We start from the raw sequence: 23,180 nt of genomic DNA, 5'->3' as shown, positions 1-23,180 counted from the left end.
TGACAATTAAATGGACACCCAAGAGTAAGGGTGAACTGACAAGTGCCCACGGTACATCTAGTAGGGCTGAAAGTGCTGATTCTAAGGTTTGTGTGTGTCTTACATGTGTGAATATCATGTGATGATGTCTGAGAATGTGTCCTTATGGCTAACGTCAGCATCAACCCAGCATAATCAGGTTTAATTTCATCTAAGCAAAGCCCTGCCTCTCCCTTTCTCCTCCTTGATAGCTACAGTACGCTTGGGTTAATGACTTTTGCCTCTGCGGTGTCCATCAAAGTTTCCACATCAGCTAAATAAAAGGGGGGGTGGGGGTGGTCATAAAACATCTATTTGCCTGGTCTGCCAAGACATGATGAAATGATTTCTTTCCCATGGAGACACATCTTGATAGGAAGAGAGACGGCCGACTTATACCGGAGGTTAATGACGAACATGGGACAATGACTGTGTGTGTGTGTGTGTGTGTGGGGGTGGTGATGAATGGAGAGAAGCAGAGAAGATGGGTCCGGGGGCACAAAGACTGGCATACATGTCCCTCCACCCCCCATGACTGCTCCATCCAAGCTTTTTTTTTTACTTCTCAATGGCCCGTTTTCTCCTGTGTATCCCATGAATTATGTAAACGACTATGGAATCCCTTTCTTCCCCTGGCCCGGAGGAAGGCTGGAAAAGGGTGGAAGAAAACATAGAACTGAGAGAAATGCCTCCTCCTCCACTTTTTTCTCTTCCTTACGCTGCCTCTGACCAACCTTTCATGTTGGCAGGGTGGGCCTGGGTTTCGGATCTGCGGCCATGTGAAAGGATGGTGGTGGCCGCTGAGTTGGTGGAGGGGGAGGGTCAGGGCACAATGACATATTCGAGGAACCGAGGAGGCAGGCAGGAAAAGAATGTCGGCCTTGTTGTTGGACAGCTTGACATTGATTAATGAGAGAGAGAAAGACACAGAGAGAGAAAATAAGAAGAGAGGGGTGGCATTGGTATAGTATGCCAGACGGGGGGGGGGGGAGTTGGACTTTCGTAGGGGTGAGAGACTCCGGAAGAGCCCCGGGCTGCACTGCTGATCAGGAAGAGGGTGGCTGCAGTGTAACACCGCCCATCAACAAATGTGTGTGTGTGTGTGTGTGTGTGTGTGTGTGTGTGTGTGTGTGTGTGCCTGGTGATACCCTGACTATTTAGCCTGAGGGACTTGTCTGTCTTTTCTCATACACAAAAAGGCATGTAGGCACACACAATTCAACGTGGGTCACATCAATCCTCATCCATCAAAGTGTTCCTAAAAGACTGCCATCATCATCATCATCATCATCATCATTATGAGTTGCTTTGTTGTCACTTTGTCACAGACATTTAAGAAGCTCAGCTGCTTCATGGAAAGGGAAAACAGCAGTCATCCCAACTCTACAGTGCATGGACCTTGTTGCTGAAGTTCATCATCTATTAATATTATATGCTTGCTGTGAAACGACTTCTGTTTTATAGCTTAATTCTGAAAATGTTAATTGAAACTTGTATCACTTTTACACCTGGATTAATTTATAAGCAATTTAAAATAAGCAAATAAGCCTACAGGGCATGGGAAGAAGCCTTGACATCAATAATTTTTTCCTCAGGCAAATTGGACCTGACCGCTGGAGGGAACTGACAACTTTGACCAGCCACCGTTTAAGTCTACAGTGTTTGATACTAAGAAGGCAGGTTTGGGGTTGGAGTATTACTTTAAAATCTGCTACAACACATACAGTACTTTTTGTACTCTTTGTAAAGTACTGTAACTCTTTTCAAATGATGTAAATCTTTATTCTAATAATTTCTATCTTTTCCATCCATCTAGTTAAATCTCCTTCCAGTCAGTGTCTATGCTGACCGAGCACTGTTGTTCTACACCAGGAGCCGCCTCTGTCTCCAGCCTAGAGGGATTTCAAAGCCTCTCCTGGATGTCCCAGGATCCTTTGTCTCCACTCTCATCTATAGGTAAGCACAGTGTGCCCCCCACCCCCCGCCCACCACCAGCCTCTTCAAAACTCTGCACAATAGCCAGATTTCCTCCCAATTTGCTGGTAGAGAATAGGAGGCTCAGGAACTCCTTTCAGTAGCTTTGAATAGCGGGCCTAATTCAGACTCAATCTTTGGGTTTGCCAGGCCTCACCCCAACCTTAGCTGGCCTTACTTTGGAGCTCCTGACTTTGGCTAATGCTAGGGCAATCCCACTGTTGAAGGACTTAGCCTTGTGCACATTTGTGCCTCTTTGGCAAAACACAGCGGCTTGCATTTATACTTTTGTGCGTGCCAACTGATATTTTAAATCGTACTTGCCAAGGGTAAGCCGGCGGAGCACATAAGCTCTTTCTCCGTAATGTTATGCTTCACACGCGTACACTCATTTCCATCTGAGAACTTCCCTGTACAAACCACAGGCTTCTACGATTTGCTATCCCTGACTGGGGAGTGGAACTGGCAACTTTTTCCATCACAGCCTCACTTCTCTAACCTCAAAGTGGCCAGTGCTCCTTAGACATATATATGTGTGGTGAGTGTTTGTGTGTTTTTTTATAGACTCTGAATTCACTCCTCTGACCATTTGTTCTACTTGACCTCTCTGCACTCCTCTCTGCCCCAATTATGCAAGCACACACGTCTACTTTGCATATTTGTACTTCTTTCCCTCCTGCCACTCTTGAGGTCAGTTCTAATCAACCACCCTTCGGTTGTACACACACTGCACACACATAGACACACTGTTCTCACCAGAGTTCCTTAAAGACGCCCACCTTCCAGGTCCAAGGACTGCTATTAAAGCAATCAGTAGCCTTCTAAGCTAGGTCAAGAGCAAGGTGCTCACATGGGGATTCTGATTTGAATTATGCAAAGGGAGGAAACGAAAAGAAGGAAGGAAATAGAAAGAGGAGAGACACAGAGAGAAAGATGGGAAAGAAAACAACCTAACCTTTTGTAGTTACACAGAGGTTAAATCTTGCAAGCAAGAAACATTAGTGAAACAAAAGTGAAAGCAATAAAGGTGGGCAGGTGACTTCTGATGAGACAAAAGGGACTGAAACAGTGAGGAATTTAAAAGATTAGTCTTAAGTCCAAAACCCTGACCTTAAGACCTGATGAAGCATTAGAAAACACGATGAGGACTGAAATGGTTGGACCACACGCAGTTTTGTGTGTGTGTGTGTGTGTGTGTGTGTGTGTGTGTGTGTGTGTGTGAATATGTGTCTGTGAGATCAGCTTTCCCTGTGGTCCATTCAGTGTCTAGTGGCTCAAGATACTGAGACAAGAGGAGCGAGAGGAGAGAGAATAATCTGGAAATAAGACTGGATCGTGTGCGTGTGTGTGGGTGTGGGGAGGGGGGGGTGCATGTGTGTGTGTGTGCAAAAGAGACAGTGAGAGAAAGAGTCAGTAAGTGAATAGAGACAGTAAACATGGTAACTGTAGAGCTGATATAGTGGCAAGAAGGGAAATGGGACAGGTAGAATAAGTGTGTCTATTTTGTGTGAGCCCGACATTTTATATGTGTGTGTGTGTGTGTGTGTGTGTGTGTGTGTGTGTGTGTGTGTGTGTGTGTGTGTGTGTGTATGCATGCATGCACGTATATGTGTTTATGTACTGGCTTTTGCACATTCAATAATTAAAATCAATGTAAATGTTAAAGGTATTCAGATAGTATCTGATTTGGCCCAATTTTTAAATACCATTTTGGAGTTTTCTGCCTCCACCCAAATTCAATGGAGGCGAATGGAATTTCGTTTCCTAACAGCATTCAAAAATCCCTTTTAAAGAGACAATATCCTAATAATTTCAAGACCTTGCTGTGAATGCTTTTCAAAAGAACTACTTTCTACAGAGGATTCAGTCCCTGAACACTATTGCTGGAAAGAGATGTTTCTTTTGAAATTTTAAACAATACCTGTCAATTCCGAGAGCACGACAAATATAATTTTATTTACCTCCAATGAGTAATTATGTTTGTTTCGGGTTTTTTTGTCGTTTGGGTGAATTGGCCCTTTAAAGAGAAGAATCTTATTCTCTAACTAACAAATGCTGTGCTAACATAAACATCACACTAGTTCACTGTCGATGTTTGGAGAAAACAAGTCTCATCAAATGATATCTTTCTGGAACGCAGCATAACAACAAAAAGAGAATAATAATACATTTAAAATTTAAAATGAAACACCTCTATAATAGAAAATGACTCAAAATGTAACTAACTTGTAAGAAATATAAGCTGATAATTCCCCCGGTGCCCACATGTGTCATTGTACGGGTGCCCCTTTGTGTGTATCGCTGAGCGTCCCCTGGCCAAGCCTACCCTGCAGTGAACATAATCATGGCCCTGTCGTCCCCAGGTTAAAGGCACACTGCTGGGTCTTCTGGCACTAATGCAGTGCCAAACTATAGGGGTCACATTAGCCCCAGCTACTTCAGCAAGCATTACAGTAGAAATAACTCTATTCCCCATTAAAAGCCACCAGCAGGCTATGATGTGGGCATACCTGTGATGGCCTAAATGAGTCACTTAATGATAGCCGTGCTGCAGGGAAGGAGTACTCAGACAAAGAAATACTGATTGGATACTGATTTAGTGCGAGGGTCAGAGGAATGTGAGTCGGTATATCATATCCGTTCTGTCACTTTTGTCACTTCAGGAATAGCAGGGGTCCCAGCTTTGAGTGGTTATTATTAGAGATCACATACTTTACGTACTTTTTGTCACATTAATACACTGTGCAGCCTGCGGTGAAACTGGATGTGCTTTAAAATTTTCCAAAACGTCTTTATGGATTAGACCAAAGGTGGTGTAGTGTTTCCGCTATATACATTTAGCAGCGGCGCACCTCCATTAACAAAATTGTTGCTGTCGTTTCTTCAACATTTTATGAAACGTTATAAAGTCGTTATTACACGATTCTGAACTGAAGCAAAAAGTAATCTGCTCTCTCTCCCCTTTGAGCGTGAGAAACTAGAACAGTGACAGGACATCATCACTCGCAAAGTCATGACAACCAAATAAACAACAGCACGAGTACAGCATTTTCTCCTCAGGCAAAGTGACGAACTGCAACGAAAACCTCAACGGCTGTTTTACCATGAACACCGTGCTCACACAGGTCTTGTGAAATATGACAGCTACAGTAAGTTGGAAAATATTGTTAAGGGGACTGAATTTAATTAATTTATTGTTTATCAGACCACAGATAAGACAAGAGGCTAATGTTAGCGAACCCTGCGGTCCCTCTGTCTTTGACTCCCCGCTGCATGAGAGATTGTATACCCCCGACATGCTGTATTCACTTACTGTTTACAACTTTTTCCAGGTTAGTGGGAATGTAGTCTATATTCATGGCGTTCCACTTCCGGGATTCCGTCGGATGCATGTCTTTTTGCTGATGTCAGTTTCCTTCTGCTTTCTTTGTCTTGGAATTTTAAACTCTGGTGGACTTATGAGGACTATGGTTAACTGCTCCTCAGATCTCTGCAGGGTAAATCAAGACAGCTAGCGCGATTATCTTTCCAATCTGAGTTTTCTCTCGCACGACTAAAACAACTTTTGAACGTACACGTTCCACCTAAACAAGTTCCTTCCCGAGGCTATTTTACAGCGGCTCCGTGCGGAGCTTAACGCCTCCCATGCAGATTGTGATTGGTTTAAAGAAATGCCAATAAACCAGAGCACGTTTTTCTCCCATCCCGGAATGCTATGTGGACTAGCCAGACCCTCCTCCGCAGCGCTGTGGAGGAAGGTCTGGCAAAGCGAGACTAGTGGGAATACATAGCGCTCAAAACCAACATGAAAAAAACTTAGTAATGTTCCCTCAGCATTTTGTTTTGTTGCTAAACTAAGTAAAATGAGCAGTGACATATAATCACCTGTTTCAGGTAACGGTATCCTAAGGTTAACGTTCATGTGCTGGATTTTTCCTTGGCAGAGGTTAGCTAGCAAATAAGCCCAGTGAAAGCAACATTATAGTTCAAATTTTTGCACAATGTTTAGTAACGACAATAGTAGTGGTCATAGTGAGTGAAAATGTGATCTGAGATGCACATTGCTAAAGGTGTTATGTATCTTGAATTGTTCATTAGCTATGTGTGATATATGGAAAGCTGAACAGACTCACAGTATTAAAACAGATTTTATTCTGATCCAAAGATGCTTTCTGTGAGAGAAAGGACACCAACATTATATCCGGGAACGTAGTTGTAAGACATGTTATGCTTTTGAGAAACAATTGCAAATAAAGCAAACTGTTGCTAAAAAGGAACTACACGCTGTATTCACTTACTGTTCACTTACATTACTGTTCCACCCCTGCGGCACCCCCTGCCGCAGCCTAAACGCACTACCCCCATCCAAAATGAATGAAAAGACCTGCGTTTTCGCCGCACCGTCTGACGGCCAATGCCAGCAATGTGAAATGCAGCTTAATTCATTCTGTATGTTGATTTGTGTTTATTTAAGTGAAAAAACACAAAACTATTGTGGGTCATTGTAAGATTACCGGCGCTCTGTTCATCTTGTTATGAGTTCATCTATCCAGCAGACCAGGAAGAAGGCCCACAACATCTTAGGGGACAGAAATCAACTCCAGCAGTCCCCTGGGTCCATCAGCAAGGTCAAGTGCACAGCAAATAGGTTCAGAAACTCCTTAGAGTCTGGGGCCATATGGCGGGTAAAGCAGCATGATTAATGAGAAATCTGGGCTAATATTAGGGTTAATTGACTGTGTTAGTCACCCCTTGGATATGGCATTTATTGTCCTTTGACTACTAGTGTTGACAGTAGAAGTTACTAAACAGACTTGGCGGAGTTACAGTCCTTTTAATGACTGTGGTTTTATTTATGATTCATACTTCCTTTTTAACTGTGGTAGTCAACCAAACACAAGTTTCTTCAAATGCACTTTCTCTGTGCATGTACTGATCTTTCTCCCCTAAGTCCATCCCTCTGTCTTCCTTTCACTGCCTGTAACTTTCTGTGATTCCTTATTCTCACCTTAAGCAAATATCCCCCATGAGAATCAATACAGTTGAACTCAAATGAACTACCGGTAGGTGCATTTTAAATACCTGATTCCAGTAATTTTTTATTTGAAATAAGCCTGGCAATTGCAGCAAAACTTGGAAATCTTGAGTCATTCATATAGATTTTGGTTCATCTCAGCGGACCTTTGGAGAGAAACTGGGCATAAACATCCACGAAAACTTTCTCAATGGATGTTTGTCTCCTCACTGAGGGGTGTGGGAAGAGAGGGTGAGTGTGTCCCAGCAGCGGAGATGAGAAGAGGGTAAGTGAGCCATGTAGAGGAAGCCAGAGGGTGAGTGGTGATCTGTAAGACGATACCCTGCTACCTTCCCTGACCCCCCTGTCGGGCCACTCTGTTACCTGGACAAGATGGAAGGTATTAAGTGGCCCGCTGTCCCGCTAGGTTGAGTTGCTGATCCGCTAGCCAGAGAGGAAAGCCAACCCCTACTCCCATCTTCACTTCAGTGGGAGCGTTTGTTTTGATTTTTGTCCTCTCTTTCTCACAGACAAACCTGAGAGGCCCAATTTATCTGGGATAGAGTGAGGGGAAATAGGGCGCCTTGCCACTTGAATACTAGAACTTTAAGCCGGCAACGGTTCGCCGACTCTCTCTGCCAATGTCTTCCTTGACTGTAATGCAATGCTGACAAACACATAACAACAGAGGGCTTTTGATAATACATTAATGACAATTTATGAATAATAGATCATGATATAATCATATCATTAGAGAAATTTGGAATCAATGACTAAATATTCTGGTTCTTTGGTGGATTTGGCATCCGAAGAAAAAGAAACAGATGAAAAGTCATCAAATCCATGAATCCCCCCCACCCCACCCCTTTCAAACTAGAGGACATCTCTAGGTTTCCTGTGAGGAGTCAACAATGTGTGCTGGTGCCCACCCACATCTTTAGGCCAGGCAACACAGGGACTGCTGAGAGAACAGGAGGAACAATTTGCTCATTCTCAACCAAGACATGGGGGCTTTGGACCAAGGGAAAAAAAAGACACCCAATATCCAAAATCCCTCTCTCAGGGCCATCATGTGAAGAATTCCCCCTCTTCTCCTCCTCCCGTGCCCTCCCTCCCTTCTTTCCTCTTCTCTTCTTTTCTTTTTTAATCAAGCCGTCTGGGGTTGTCAGGTCTTTTGAGACGAGGACTCCCAGCCATGTGAAAAGTTAATCCCTTGTGGGCCTTCTTCTCCGTGGCGCTCATCTCCCTGGGAACACTGGTGGTGGCTCGCAGGCAGGTGGTGGCGGGCGGGGGGAGGTGAAAAGGAGCAAGGATGAAGGGTGGGATAAACACAGCGCCACCCTGACCAACAGGGCAGATTCCGCCCAATCCCACATTACTGACACTGAAGCCCACACCTGAACGTAGGGAGTGGTATGCCCCCGTCCCTCACCACCCCCCCCCCGCCCACCTGCCCACACCAACACCCTGACTCTACACTAACAACACGTTCCACCCCTCTTCTCCACCATACTGCCTCCCTCCACCCACTCTGTCTCGAAGACCTTTTGATGAGGTTCCCTGCCTGACCGACATACGGCTGGAACAGAGAGCAGAGAGGATTTGCTGCGTGGAGAGCTAGTCGAGTGGCTTCTGAAGGATGACAGTGGTTCACAATGGAGAGGGTACTCCTGTCGCATTGTGCCCCAAACCTCCCCCGCACAGCATCGACTCCCACCACATCGATTCCCCCGCCCCCCCCCCCAGCCACTTGGCTTCAACCGTTCCTCTCTAGCCGTTTCACTGTGTGTCAAAGCAACAATCCCGACAGACTCCTCTTGGGCCTACTGCCAAGGAATGAAGGACATGATAGATAACAATGGAGGTAAGACGAGGGGTTCAACGGTGCCTTTGTCAGGGTTCTCTCAATGAGCTGTTTCAGAGTCATCAACAGCAAGTACGAGGAACTCAGACACAAACTGTCTCTTTTTTTGTCAAAGAAATCATATTTCTGGTTGAACGTTGAAGGCAGGAAGGTCAGAGAATGTTGCTCACAAAAGCCTTCTCTCGCAGTCTGAAGGAGACAGAAAAAAAAACACACTTGAATGCTTTGCTTGCAGTGCACTTTTTCCTCCTCGGCCTCCCTCTCAGAGCGAAGTACCATTGGAAATATAGACAGGCTCAGTCAGCCATCTTAATCCCTCTCCCCTGTCCATCTCACGCTCACTCAATCCACCCTGACCCCACACACACTCACTCTTTCACACACATACACATGAACACACACACACACACTCATTCGCCTTGTCCCTCCCACTTGATGTGCCCCAAGCCCCCCTCCCAACCTAAGAAAAGAGCTTGAGGCAGAGAGAATCTCTGTTGGAGGGGTGTACAGAGCGAGATTTGGGAGTTTGTAAAGGTCAGCGCGGACTTTGTTCAATCTGAGGGTTTATCTCAGCAACAGCAGGGCAGGACAATGGGGCCGCTCGCCGCGCAACAGAAACCCAAGCTGTGGCAGCTAAATTACTTCACTGATAAGGCCGAATTAGAAGCACTGGGACCCCGGAGGCCAGGAAAAGAGGAGGAGGGAGCGAAAAGAAAAGGAGGAGAGGCGAAATAGAGAGGAAGTGCACATACAATTGAGAGAGGGGGTTGAAAATCAATAAATCACAAAAGAAAAGATTTGAGCCTGTGATCTGGGTATAATTGAAGCCCATGCCCTGTATTTTGTCATGAAAGCACATAATGTCTGATTCACAGAAATCAACACTTGACAGTACATCGGCACGCGAAAAGAGATCAAAGTCTGCTCTCTGCAAGCATTATAATATGTTTGTATATACGTGAAGAATACTCTGTGAGGGATTCTCAGAAGGCCCTGTGGTGATCCATCATGTGAATGCTAGAGAGGGGACTGTGTGTGTGTGTGTGTGTGTGTGTGTGTGTGTGTGTGTGTGTGTGTGTATGTTGTGAACATACAGATGAAAACAGAAAAATAGGATGTGAAAAGCGGCGTAAAGACAGAAAGTGACGCCTGTCACGCATTCCCCACTTCACAGGAGAGTTGGAAAAAAGTACTGTTTGTACTGCTTGAGTAGTTTGGTAGGCACCTTGCTTCAAGTGTGTGTGTGTGAAAGACTGTGTGTTTGCTGGTGTGCTCTTATACTGTACATTTGTATGTTTTTCTACAGTTGTACTAGAAAGTCTGCCTCTCTCTCTCTCTCCCTCCCTGAATAAACAACATCGGCCACACAATATTAAAAGCACTTAGAACTTGTTTAGAAAGTGGCATTGTGAGCTCTTGGCCAGCAGAGGGGAGCAAGCTTTGTCACCAGAAACACTCAATAAAATAACAGCGTGAAGAGGTTCATTATAAACTAGTGTGTCCAGTATTTGATCTCAACTATTAAATAATGAGGAATGGCACATAACATAAGGGAAAGCATACATGAAGATAATAACAAGATAATAGTGAGGTGTTGTAACCAATATTATCTGCAGGTAAAGGTGGGGGCCATAGGCACATACATTTACACTCTTTCACAATGACAATGCTTTTGTTCTGTTGTTTGGCATTACAACTGTATCACATGGCTCAGGCCTAAGAGTCTCAGAGAAAGTATTTTTCATTATTTTCTTCCCCCACCCTTCCGTGGCACCGGGTGGCAAGCTGGGTACCGCTGTGTACCAGCTGCACCAACATCAGCTCACCTCTTCTGCAGAAAGAGGGACACAGAGTATAATCATATGATGTTTACAGAGGACAGAATGGCTGAGAGGCTTGCAGTGCACGGCTCTGACCATTAAGAAGATTTGCAGATCTCAAGTAAGTTAGTTACTTCCCTTTCGTTCTGGAAAAACCTGAACTAACAGTCAGGTTATTGTTCCCCATGGTGAGAATGAAGTGAGGACTAGGATTTATTTGTCTTTATCTTGTATAAGTTGTAACTGCATATCAACCCGTCTAAAGGGTTCAGCAGTGATGAAGCAGTAGTGTTATAAATAAATAAATAAAGAGTCTCTTTTACACCTACATGTAAATAAACGGCTTGGTGACAGCTGTAGTATCAAAGTAAAACCAGCTGTGTGGATGTCATCACTTGCCTGATAGGTTATGGGATTAGGTTATGGGATTCTTGAGCTATGATTAAAGAAGTATTTAATATGTTGTCTTATTAACTTTCAAATACTTTAATGCTGTCATTTTCCTAGCCATCTGAAAACATAATAAATAGATATCCCAGTAAACTTTTTTCAAGCAGTTATAATGCATATTCTTACAGTTACTGTACCTCGGACGATGACATCAAAATCAACTATACCATACCAGTGCACTGATGTTTTACATTACAGTGATTAACATGCACTGTCACAGTGACTAGTGTGCAGAATAGTGCCTACAAAATTGAATGAGGCAATGATATCTCATAAAAGAAATGTCTGGGAAACATCTGTTTAAACTGTTATTTGTCATCTTGACACAAGCACTCATACTAAATTAAGATATTACACCAAACTCCTGGTGAGATCCTGTTTTAGTTGGGGAAATTTGACAGATTTAGGATTACGTGGAGGGCGGGCCGGTGCCCAAGATGATTAACAGACAGAAATGGGCACATAGATACACACACAAGCGTGCACACACACATATGCACACCTCTACAAATCTTGACTCTGTCAAAACCTCCTTGTTGTCTCGTGCAGACAAGACTCTGGGTCTCGCTTCCAATGACAGTGGTGGAGAAAATGAGCGAAAATCACCCGAGCGATTCCGGAGACTTTCCAAAGTAAAGACGTCTCGGTGTGTTCGACACTTCAACAATTCAACACTGTTTTAAGATCGAATGTCGTCATCGTGCTTAGCTTCTCACTCTAGACTGTTATTCTAAATGACCGAGTAGAGGAAAGAATAATATGGTAACCTGCCAGCCTGTGTCTCTTTATGTTTGTGTGGACGTACTGTATGTGCGTGTGGTAATGTACAGTTTATATGCCTGTGCATGTTTGTGTGGAATCACATCACAGTATATATACACACCCAATGTACCATAGATTAATATTGCATATATCTGGAGCTTTAAAAAACAAAGATAAACTTGTCAAAAACAGAGAATGTGAAGGTTACCTGAACTTTTATATTTAATATAAGATGACTGGTTATATGCTTTTGTTGGCTTTATACTCTCTGTTTGTACCATGACTGTTTGAATCTGACAAAGGCACACGCTGTACCAAAATGTTAGTACTTATACCTAATACAAAAGTATTTAAAAAGGCAGAGTCGTGCAGTCCAGTTTCCTCCTGGGCTCACTACTCATGGATTGAGGTCTCCAGCACAAGAACTGTAAGAGTTAACGAAAATAAGTATTTCTACAGCCAAGGCTTTTAGGCCGTGTTGTGTATCTGATTATGGAAAATGGCAATCACAACAGCCACGGGAACCTGATTAATAGGTCACCACCTCCTGCTTGAGTCATAGAAATGTTAAGCAGCACAAGGGATTGGGATTTAAAGAGAGGGAGAAAAGGAAAGTGAGTGAAAATGGAAGAAAGAGTCAGTGATCTGTGACTAACAAAGGTCTGGCATTGAAGGGCTCGCACGTATACACTTACAGGGCACACAAAATATATTATATTATAAATTGAAAATATATTTGACAGAATATGACAGAGCTGAGATAAGATGAGCTTTGTTTCATGACTAATTCATAGATAATATAAGCAGCAAGAGCTGGGAAGGCGGAAAAGGGTATGTCTACATAATAGCATAAATCTAATCAGCAATATAAACAGCATTTGACAAATGTCATCATCTTCAACAAACGCGGCAAAGAGCAGCGTCATTGTCTGCTCCCACCCTGAGGCCCTAACTGATGGGACTATTCATCAGGGCAATGATGAACGATGGGGTTTCACAAGATACATAGTGAAAGAGAGGGGGATTGGACAGGAGTTACCTGCGCTTCACCATAGAGGACTGATGAGCCAATGTGAGGGTTTTTAAATTAATGTTTAAAGCACGTCTGCTAAGAGAAACCTCCTGCAATAAAGGATAGCATTGTGGTAGAGATGTGTGAGGAGACTGTGGGGGGGGGGAGGTTATTCAGGCAAACAAGAGGTTCCATTGAGAACGCTTGGTTGGAGTGGCGGAGGTCTGAAACCAATGACCAAGTAATAACAGCCCAAATCCCAGGGACAATATTTGTCGAGTTCCACTCTCTTCAAAGATGGATGACTTTGCCCGATGTACTTCCTCGGGAGCCTGCGCACCTTTCATCTGAGCCCTGAAAATTAATTTATTAACTAATTAACAGATGTTGGTAACGAGTTATGAACAAATGATAAGGTATCAGGCTTCTAATCAAACCTGACATTTAATTTGCTGCCCTGCTTCCTCGTTATCAATTACAGTGTTCATTGAAGATAATTGACAACGGTTTGCACTGGGACACAGGGGGCTTGTCTTTAACAGCTTCTTAAAAAAGCCCAGTGCTGCTGTGGTGTTTCTAGGGGCAACGACAACCATATGTTTAATATTAGATGGAATCTGTTCCACTGGAGTGCTCCGAAAGCTGGGAAAATTGGATTAAATTGGCTAATGGCATGTTTAAAACCTACATAAAATGAACGTGAATGGAAGATATTACAGCACCCAGGCCCGGGACTTGTGGTGTTACGCTCTCTCTCTGGTGTTTTTGCTCCGTGTGTAAACTTGGGGTTTCTGTCAAAGTCAAATAATGATGACAAAAAACCGCACACTGTTGGTCAATACTGTTATTAGAAACCACAGGTTTGATATCCCTTTCATTACAATGTGGGGGCTATATGCACATGTGCCAAAGTAACTCCTTACCTTAACACATAATTTCATATAATCAATCCTGAAAAATAGTTAGTATTTTTACAAAAGTTAGTTGTAAATATATATTCAAAATCTTCACTATTAAAATATTTTAAAAGATTCCTCTTTGTGAAAAGATGGTTTTTAATCACAGCACTGGTGTAATATCGGGATACTTTAAGTATGTATCACATTGTCTGTTCCTCAATGCAGCATTTCATCTTGTGGATCTTGTCAGTTAAACCTGATATTTGTGAAAGACTTAAAAGGGACCGTTCACCCAAAACAGAAAAACATGTTTTTGTACTAATCCCTGGTAGTTGATAACCATGCAGACAGCTTCAGTTTAATGCACCCAGATTTTGAGAAATCTGCTTTCTCGAAACGTTCATATGTTTTGCACAACAAAGGAATTCTATTCACTATCTATCTCTGTTATATAGAGGTGGCAGCAGAAGTTTCACTGTTGGATTATCTCAACACTAACCAGACAGTTCCAGGGCAAATTTGTAAGTGAACTGACCCTTTAATATACAATCATCCTATACTTTCCAATGAAACTAGATCTGAGGAGGTAAAACTAAGAAGGCCTGCTGTTTTCTCCTGTTAAGTGGCTTTAAGAAGTAATCTCAGCTCAAGCCCATGCTCATCAGAGCATGGTCCTGATTTGATTACTAAAAGACACGATAATGACCCCCTTACATGAAGAGCTTCACTCATGCTATACAATAGTCTACACAGTAGGGGTTCAAGACAAACGAGATGATGAACAAATGGGTTCACATAGGATTATGGTTTCCTGTGTTATGAATAGTAAAAGCTTACTTTCTCTGGCCTTAACCAACACTCATAATTGAAGCGGCAGAACATGAGTGTCACTGTGAGAACACTGGAAAGCACATTAGTCAAATCAAGCAGGAAACAACTCTATCCTGTTATCTCACTCCCTCTCTTTCTCTCTCATGCTATCAATTCACTTGGTGTGACTACTGTCTCCTGGCAATCTCAGGGAGTTTCTGCCCTATCAGTTTGGTACCAGTCACCTTAGGGGCCAAACATCAAGATAAAGAACACCTTTCTGTAGAAGGCAAACAGATCAGACAAGTTTCAAGCTGCACCTTGAATGCCCTATAGGGATATCTTGCATCATAAGAACTTGGCCATCCGCCCTCCTCAGGCAAAACACAAAAGCAGAGCAAACACTTTAGGAGGCGAGAGGTGGGTCAGGACAGATAAGTGTCAGGGTGCGCCAGGACTTCTTCTCCCTAAAGTTTGGAGACAAGGACGATGAGCGATTAGGTCGAGAACAAAAGAAGCACAGCATAAGCGTGAAAAAGCGAGTTGTCAAGCCGGAGATTTAGTGGATGACTGAGGGTGAGCGAGATTTGTGATGCCATGGCCGGATGGGTATCTGTCACGTAGGACCTTGGCGACATAAGAGGGCCCGCCAGACGTCTTAGCCTATCACTAAGTCAATAACAGGGTAAACAGAAGAGCAAGCATAGTTCTTGCCTCTTTCCACACATCGCTTGGGTGAATTATACTGATATGGAAAATCACCGCACAAAAAGTCAACAGAAAAAGAATGAGGGACAGAGAAAAAGAAGTTTGCCTGGCGACAAAGTCATCCCAAGGTCCACTGCTGCAAAGAAACCAATATGGCTGCGGGGCTGACATGGACTCTATGATACATATTTTTGTGTGTGAAAGCATTTGTGTTGACCTTGTCCAACTGGTCTACATCAATGCACATCCCCAGAATCAAAATGCATGATAAGACCTTCTTATATCGCCCTTATCATGCCTCAGAATATTCAATACCCTGAAGGTAATGTGCTGTGTTACATTTATATTCTATAAATTGACAATGGCAGAAAACCACGATTTGTAATTCCAAGTTCAGTCCAGTAACTGGACCAAACTGACCAGCATGTGACTCCGTCTTCTCACAGTTGTTGGGGTTGTGCTGAAACACCTGATGTGCGTTGACCTTCAAGCGAGAACTTTGTGAGATAGCAAACACTCGAGCTGGAGAAACAAAAGATAGTGAGAAAAGACAAAGCTAATATGTGCTGGAGGAGTGTCAAAAGCCATGATTCAGAGGTGCGTGGACACGCCCAGTGGTAACAGGGTAGGGAGAAGTGAGAGTAAACACCATTAATATCGCTTTGATAGGGCTTGGTCATACTGTTTGTTTGAGTCACAAATGTTACATTCAGATACAGACATAACAGAGAGGCTTGATTTTATCTTGGCTTTCCTCTAAAGATCAAAGTTGTTACTGTGGGAAAGATTTAACGTTGCTCACAGATCCAAGCTGTACATTTGCAGTTTGTTCCTATTAACATGCACCGCTACCTCCAAACACGGATGTGTTGCCCTCTCTCCTGCCATCTGAACACCCAAGGGAGTAAGATTAGTGAGTCCATTCAATGCCAGTCAGTGCACAATACCTCCAGTCATTGTATGGTGACATGTCTCTATCAATAGGCAAGTCAGGCCAATCTACCGGCCAGATAATAGCAGCAGTCACTCTGACAGCAGATCCCCACACTGGACTCTCTGAGGGCCTTGCCTCACTCTGCTTGCTCAGGCCTTCCTATCCTGAGGGGCGTTGGCAGCCCTACACACACACAACCAGAGAGACACACACGCATACGGTAGACCTGGGGCCCTGGCGTTCTATCTTGTTGTGCTAAGGGGGAAGCATAATGGTTTTTAAATGGATGACTTGGTGCTGGCCCAGAGAGGGAGTCTGAGACAGAAGAGAATGGCCATGGCCTGCAGCAAAGCAGCTCTTAGATTGAGCTGTCCGTCTCGCTGAAATGAGTCTGAGTTAACACCTCTTCCATTCCCCAACGCCCCGGGACAGACAATAGTAGGCTTCCTCTCTGCCTTCCTCTTTCTTCTTTCACTCACTGCTACTCTTTCACTCTCTCTTTCTATTACTCTCTCCACAAATCTACACTTCTACTCAGATATCCAGAAAGCACTACAGCGACCGCCATGTGATTGTTAGAGCTGCTTGGCCTCGCTTGCAAAGCCAACATAATGAGTTATTGCCAGTCTTCGTAATAAAATCCACAAAATGCAGTCAATGTAGTTAAACTGTTTTGGATTTGAGTGTACTACTGCAGATGGCATATCATTGTTGATGAGAAAAAAAACCTGTAACTGCAATTTTGGGTATTTCATTTTGTCAATGATTATAGGGCTACATTTACAGTATACTGTAGTCTACAACCTCTGATTTTAAGATAGTTCAATCAAGTTAAAATGAAGTCGCCATCAAGAAAAAAACAAGGCTGTTTATTTTGGGAAGAAAAGGTTTTCACCCAACATCCACAATACAGTATTCCTGCCATTTATTGTAAAGTGGAAGCGCAGTTACACTAATCACTCAAAAACTAAATTCAGTTATTTTTATAATTTAGTCCAATTTTGGAGACAAAATGTGTGAGGCCTTGGTTAGATATGATCACATTTACACCACAGAGATCTCAGATGACTTCACTTATTATCTCTCATAACATATCCCCCTGTTTTGGCAGAGGACTGGTGTAACACATGTTCACAGAATTTCCATGAAGAGTATTAGGCTCCTCCAGTGTTTCTGATGCTGTGAGAAATATAGATTTTTGCATCCTCTTTTCTTACTCTATCCATCCCCATCAATCCGTGTTTCTCTCTGGTTTCTTTCAACATCTTTCTTCACTCAGTATTACTTCTGTTTCTCCCTCGCCTGTCTATTTGTCTAAGACCAGAGGCAGTAGATGAGTAGAGGGGTAGATGGTGAAAGGGGGTGTACGGGACTCCTAGGGGAGTCTGTTGATGACTATCAACAGACTGACTGTTATGACTATCTGTGATAAGAGTCTGGGAGAGGAGAGCCCCCGAAGCCTTCCAGCCCCAAACCAGACAGGATATCTTAAAAACATAATACAGCCTAACCCAGAGTGAGTCCTCCAACAACCATTGAGGAGGAGAGGGGAAAAAAAATACAGATCAATAGTTCCCTTTTGCCATTTTTGGAGGCAAAGACCAGATATTTTACATTGAGCTGAGAAGAATTTGTCAAACAAAATAAAAACAAAAACATTTGTCAGTGATAGAATCTGGGCTGTACAAGGTGGTTTATTAAACGTCACCTTCATTCAAAGTCCACCTTAAAGTGGCCAAAACACTAGACATCTTAAAAGTGCAACAATATGCTGAATCTCTCCCTTTCCAGGACATTTCTGCGAGCATGTGTGAATGTAACTCTTCAGAGCTGAAGGTGGCCTTTTTTCCTACAAGCCAGAAAGCTTAGCTGATAAATATGCATTAGTCGGGGTGTCTGGGGAGAAAAGAGGAAGGAGGAGGAAAACTGAGAGAAAACACAAGAGCTACGGGGAGAGTGTAGCTTTTGGAGAGGTGCCCTTTGCACCCCGAATGGCTAGCCATAATATGAACTTTAAAAAGGAAAACGTTCATCCTGGCACACTGCCACATAGCGTGTGCCTGTGTGCTCTAATCGCCTGCATGCTCCTACAACTGTTAGGAAGAAAACAGGGTGAAAAGAGAAATGAAGGCTTTGGTGGAGACCACCAGGAGTTCTTCACACTGAACCCATTAAAGGATTTCTTTCAAATCTTGTCAATAAGGGATTCATAACCATACTTTTAGGAGCATTTCAGCGATATTACGTGTATATATGTGCATATTTATCAAAACAACAAAAACAAAGATATATCCTAATTTTACGCTCCTGTTTAACTTATTGCGCAAGGTTGAAGTATTACAATCTGCTTTTATAAAAGAATCATTCCTGCTTTTACGATACTAGTTCTACTCTGTCTGCCTAAATGTTTACTTCAAGGAACAGATCAGCAGCAGACATCTGTGATGTTTCATTAAAATAAAGTTCGCTCTAGCTCTACAAGAAAACTTTTCCATTATGCTAACGCTCAATATCGCTTAAATGCCCCAATTTTGTATGATCTTCTAAATGTATAGTTACCAGAATTCCAAAATCATTGCATGGCCTTTTAGTCCGCATTTATGGACATGAGTATTAACTTGTAACTGTGTACATCATCAGCTGGTGGTGTCTAATTGAAGCACATCATGCCCTTTCCAACACAGTGTTTCAATGATTAACTTGTCAAAGTCTCTATTCCTTATTACAAACAAATGTAATATTAGACTATGTGAATGACTGGCCCCCTAAAAATGAAGAGTCAAGGAGTCAGTGAAATGAAAAGCAGGCCAGTATATTTCATCTCTGATTAGGCACATGAGAAAGAGAGAAAGGGAGACAGAGATCAGGAGTGTCTTTTTTTTCACTAATGAGCTTACTGAAGCAACTTCAATATCCTCTAATGTCATGTTGAAATGAAAATTAATAGTTCAATATGCCGCCACCGCATTGGGCCATGCTTCTTCCATTTCCATATCGGGTGGCGTGACCAAATGAGTGTGCTTGCTCGGACCGACGCCCAGAAAAGCTGATACCTCCACTAATCAGCCCGATTTTTCCATCTGACATCGCTGTGCTGCTGGAATTCTGGACGAGTGTGTTTTCTATATGTGTGTGTATGTTTGTGTGTATGTGCAGGATAAAAAAAAAAAAGATGAGGTCCAATCACAACGGGGATGCAAATGGAATGGGCATCTTTGGTGATAATGAGATCGGCGGTGGATAAAGAGTGATGGCTGCGAATGAATGAAGAGCGGCTCGTTCACTCACTTACCCTTTTCAGTGTTGCTTCATCTTCTCGATCTCATATCATACTGTACATTTGTGCTTGTGCCACAAAGTATGTAAGTGGTAATAAGTGAGAGACAGTGAAATGAAAGTACAAAGAAAACCCAAATCAAAGTACAAAGAAGCCTGTCTGGTTCCTACCTCCCATCCAAAGGAGCTGTCTTTGCCCGTGGCCTCATGATGCAGCGTGCTGTGCAGACCAAACCTCTCGCCAGCACCAATGCAGGTCTTGGCCCAAACGCCCAGGCCGGCACCAGGAACAGAGGACTCCCGCAGCTCCAGTTCGCTGGGAATGGGAATGTCATCGGGAATGTAGACAGGCGCCTCGTAGGGCGAGCCCTCCTTGGGTGTGGTGAAGTCCTGGTCATTGCTGCTGCTGTTGCTGTTGTTGTGAAGATGGTGGTGGTGGTGGGTGGCGTACATGTGGGGGTGCAGCAGGTGGTGGTGGTTGTTGTTTGGATGGGAAGGAGTCGGTGAAGGCAGGGGGGACATGTTGATGACGCCGTCTTCTGCGTCGTCTTCTGGGCTGTCGGTACCCCCTCCGCCCGCTAAACCCGGGAGGTCGGCCTCTCTGTCGTACATGCTGTCCACTGGCTCGCTGTCATCTATGACACAAAACCCACATACAGACAATTGTTACTAGGCAGGCAGAGGAGGTGTAACACAACATACAATTTCCTAGGAGATTACATAATGAAGATCATGGATTTTACCATCAACATGTTAGGAAAGAGAAAAAAACCTTGGTTTTACTCAGCCATATTTACACTATTAAACTCAGACGTTGAAATACAGAGACTATGAAATCTCTCAGCAGACACTAGGCATCGAATGGCTTCTTGACCCTGAATTACAAAAAAAACCACTCCATTTCAATCTCCAAACCTAAACTGTTAGAAAACCACTCTGTATAATGAGAGAATTGGGGGGGGGTCCTGAGAAAAGAATACCTATCCATCTGATGGTCTTCAGCTACAAGATGCTGAGTTCAAAGGTTTTTCAGAGGCTATGTGAGAAGAGCCAGACAGACAAAGAGAAGAAGCTTTAAGTTAGCCAAGTCGTCGATGGGAAAAGTTCTCAATTCCATCGCACTCGCTGCTTTCTGCCAGGACTCATCTTACAAATAATCGCTGTGTCTATCACTGTGCTGGTTAGCCTCGTCACCGAGCATTACTGTCTCGTCCAGAGATTGACTGTGCCTGCGCTCAAGGATCCCACCATTTCAACATGAGTGAAAATGAGGATGAGCACTGTGTGTGTGTGTGTGTGTGTGTGTGTGTGTGTGTGTGTGTGTGTGTGTGTGTGTGTGTGTGTGTGTGTGTGTGTGTGTGTGTGTGTGTTGATGTACATGTACAACGTTTGGGTTTAAGTTTCATCCCATTTTCTTAAATGTGTTATTGAAGATGTTTTTTTCCAAGCAAATGCATTTCAGCGAGCTGCTTCACTGTGTAGGGTATGTGGGGATCTGTAACAACACATTATTTACCACGTGCCTTTTTGAACATCAGTGCTGCAACGATACCTGGGGTTTTGTACTGATACCAAGACAATACCTATATCTTATTTTGAGGAATACAAATATGTTTCTTTTATGAAAGCACTTTTCATAAAAGCAACACTTCTGAAATGTTGAACACAATCAACCATACAAGAACTTGACAGTTTTCAATAGTAGATGTTATCAATACACTTCAGTCAGTACCAAAGAAAGTATAGAGGTTCAATACCTAGAGGTGCAAAACCTAGTCTGTATTTGTTTGTGTGTGTGTGTTTGTGTGTGTGTGTGTGTGTGTGTGTGTGTGTGTGTGTGTGTGTGTGTGTGTGTGTGTGTGTGTGTGTGTGTGTGTGTGTGTGTGTGTGTGTGTTAGCCTAAGCACATCTATGTGTGTTTCCTTCTTTTGCTCTTTGGACAGATCCTGGTGTCTTTAGTCAAAGCACCACTGCAGTTTTACTATCTAAACACAGGGACTGGCAATCAGCAGGCTAACTAGGCCCAAAATTACAGCAGGAGTGGTTCCAATCAAGCTTTCTCCCTCTGTTAGCCTCCATCTAGCCTGCTGCCAAGCCTGCCACCACTTCCCAGATCTTAGCTGGAGCTACAACATGACATTTTAAAAATGTGCTTGTTAGTACATGACATTTTATTAGGTCACAATGAAAGTTTGTGGGTTGAGTTTTAATACAATAGATATGCATCATTAATATGTTTCTTTAGGAGTGGACTGATTTCTAAACAATTATTTGTGTATGCTTAAAAAGGTGAGGCGGTAAAAACTGAGACTTGTACATTGTACAAAGATTGAATGATCTAATCAAAAAACCAAAGTAGAAAAAGTCCATTAATGAAATTGTACAAGAGCACATTCATCTCACAGTGTATCACTTTTTTTGTTCTTTGATAAATATTTGGGTTTCTGCCCAATGACAGATGTGGACTGTGAAAGTTGTTAAATTAACTGACATGTATGTTTTAAATGTGAAATGTGAAACTATGAAAGCATGCGACAAGGGCTGTTCAGCGCCTGGCAAACCTGCAGATCCGGGAAACTTATCATATAAAGCTGCAGCAGTAAACCCCAGCCTTTTATGACTGATTCTGCGTCATCCAGTGATTTTGACTGGAAAATAACCCATTTTTTTTAATGATCACTGTTTCATAGGGGCTCAGAACAGGCGTGCAATTAAGCATTGGAACAAGTGAGCCAGCAGTAGCTTCCACTTTTCACAGATGAATTAAAGTTTTATAACTCGGCCCTATCTGCTGCTCCGTCTGCACAATCAAAAGTGTTTTCAGGCTATTAAACACTCTTTTTTTCACTCCCTCTCCCTTTTCACTCCCCCACTCTCACTGGCACTTGACCCATTGAGAGCAATTTTGACAAGCAGAAAGACAGCCTCGGAAAATCTATTAAATACTATTTGGCTTTAAGAGCCTCTGTGCACAAAAAATGCACAGATCGCTACGTCAAATAATTGAGTAACAAGGAGAAAGAGAAGAAAAAAAACCTCTTAAAGTTAATGAACAAAACATCTTTTGTGAGACACATAAAGTAGTAAAGCGAGGCAGAAATGGCAAACAGTGTCATATTAAACATGTTCAACTCTCAGTTGTAACTTAGTTAACTCATAAAAAACTTGCCTGAAGAAAAAACTGTGAACTTTTTAGATTAGTCGCCACCAGAAAAAAAGCTGTCTCTCTCCTTCCCTCTGTAAGATAAGTGGACCATGTTAGACCAGTGCCCAAAAACAGTTGCAGATGAGAAAAGTAGGGAAAAGCAGGGAAATAATGAAAGGGGCCAGGAAGAGGACGAAGAGGAGGAGGCGACGAGTCTAAAAACTGACGACTGAGCTGCTTTTAAACAGCTGTATGTTAGCTCTGGGTCTCAAAAGACCTAGAAAGAGATGTTAGGTCCGTTTCCCCAAGGGCTTCTTAAAAAGCACCCGGGCAAGATAGTGCCTTCCTCTCCCTGGCTCCTTATGTTGTTCTTTCTCTCTCTGTTCCTCTCACCATCTCTTTCTCTTTTACGGGGAGCTATTTATCCTGATTACATCAGGGGTCAATCATTAATTCGCACCTTGGGGGTCCCGGTGCTGGCTGCGGCTACAATG

At 43.1% G+C, this 23,180-nt stretch overlaps 1 protein-coding gene across 10 annotated transcripts in view; it reads right to left on the bottom strand.

Annotated features, from left to right (window-relative positions):
• The window catches only part of prdm16 (PR domain containing 16), a 182,290-nt gene that overhangs the window by 100,158 nt on the left and 58,952 nt on the right, over positions 1-23,180 (bottom strand). For all 10 annotated transcript variants that reach the window (XM_039800077.1, XM_039800080.1, XM_039800072.1 and 7 more), the window contains one exon: positions 19,713-20,176. In XM_039800077.1, coding sequence (XP_039656011.1) covers positions 19,713-20,176 — 464 coding nt within the window. Of the gene's footprint in view, positions 1-19,712; positions 20,177-23,180 lie in introns of those variants that run through there.

The sequence above is a fragment of the Perca fluviatilis genome, chromosome 5 (assembly GCF_010015445.1).
Source record: "Perca fluviatilis chromosome 5, GENO_Pfluv_1.0, whole genome shotgun sequence".
Lineage (NCBI taxonomy): Eukaryota > Metazoa > Chordata > Actinopteri > Perciformes > Percidae > Perca > Perca fluviatilis.
This window is presented reverse-complemented; position numbering and strand designations above follow the sequence as displayed.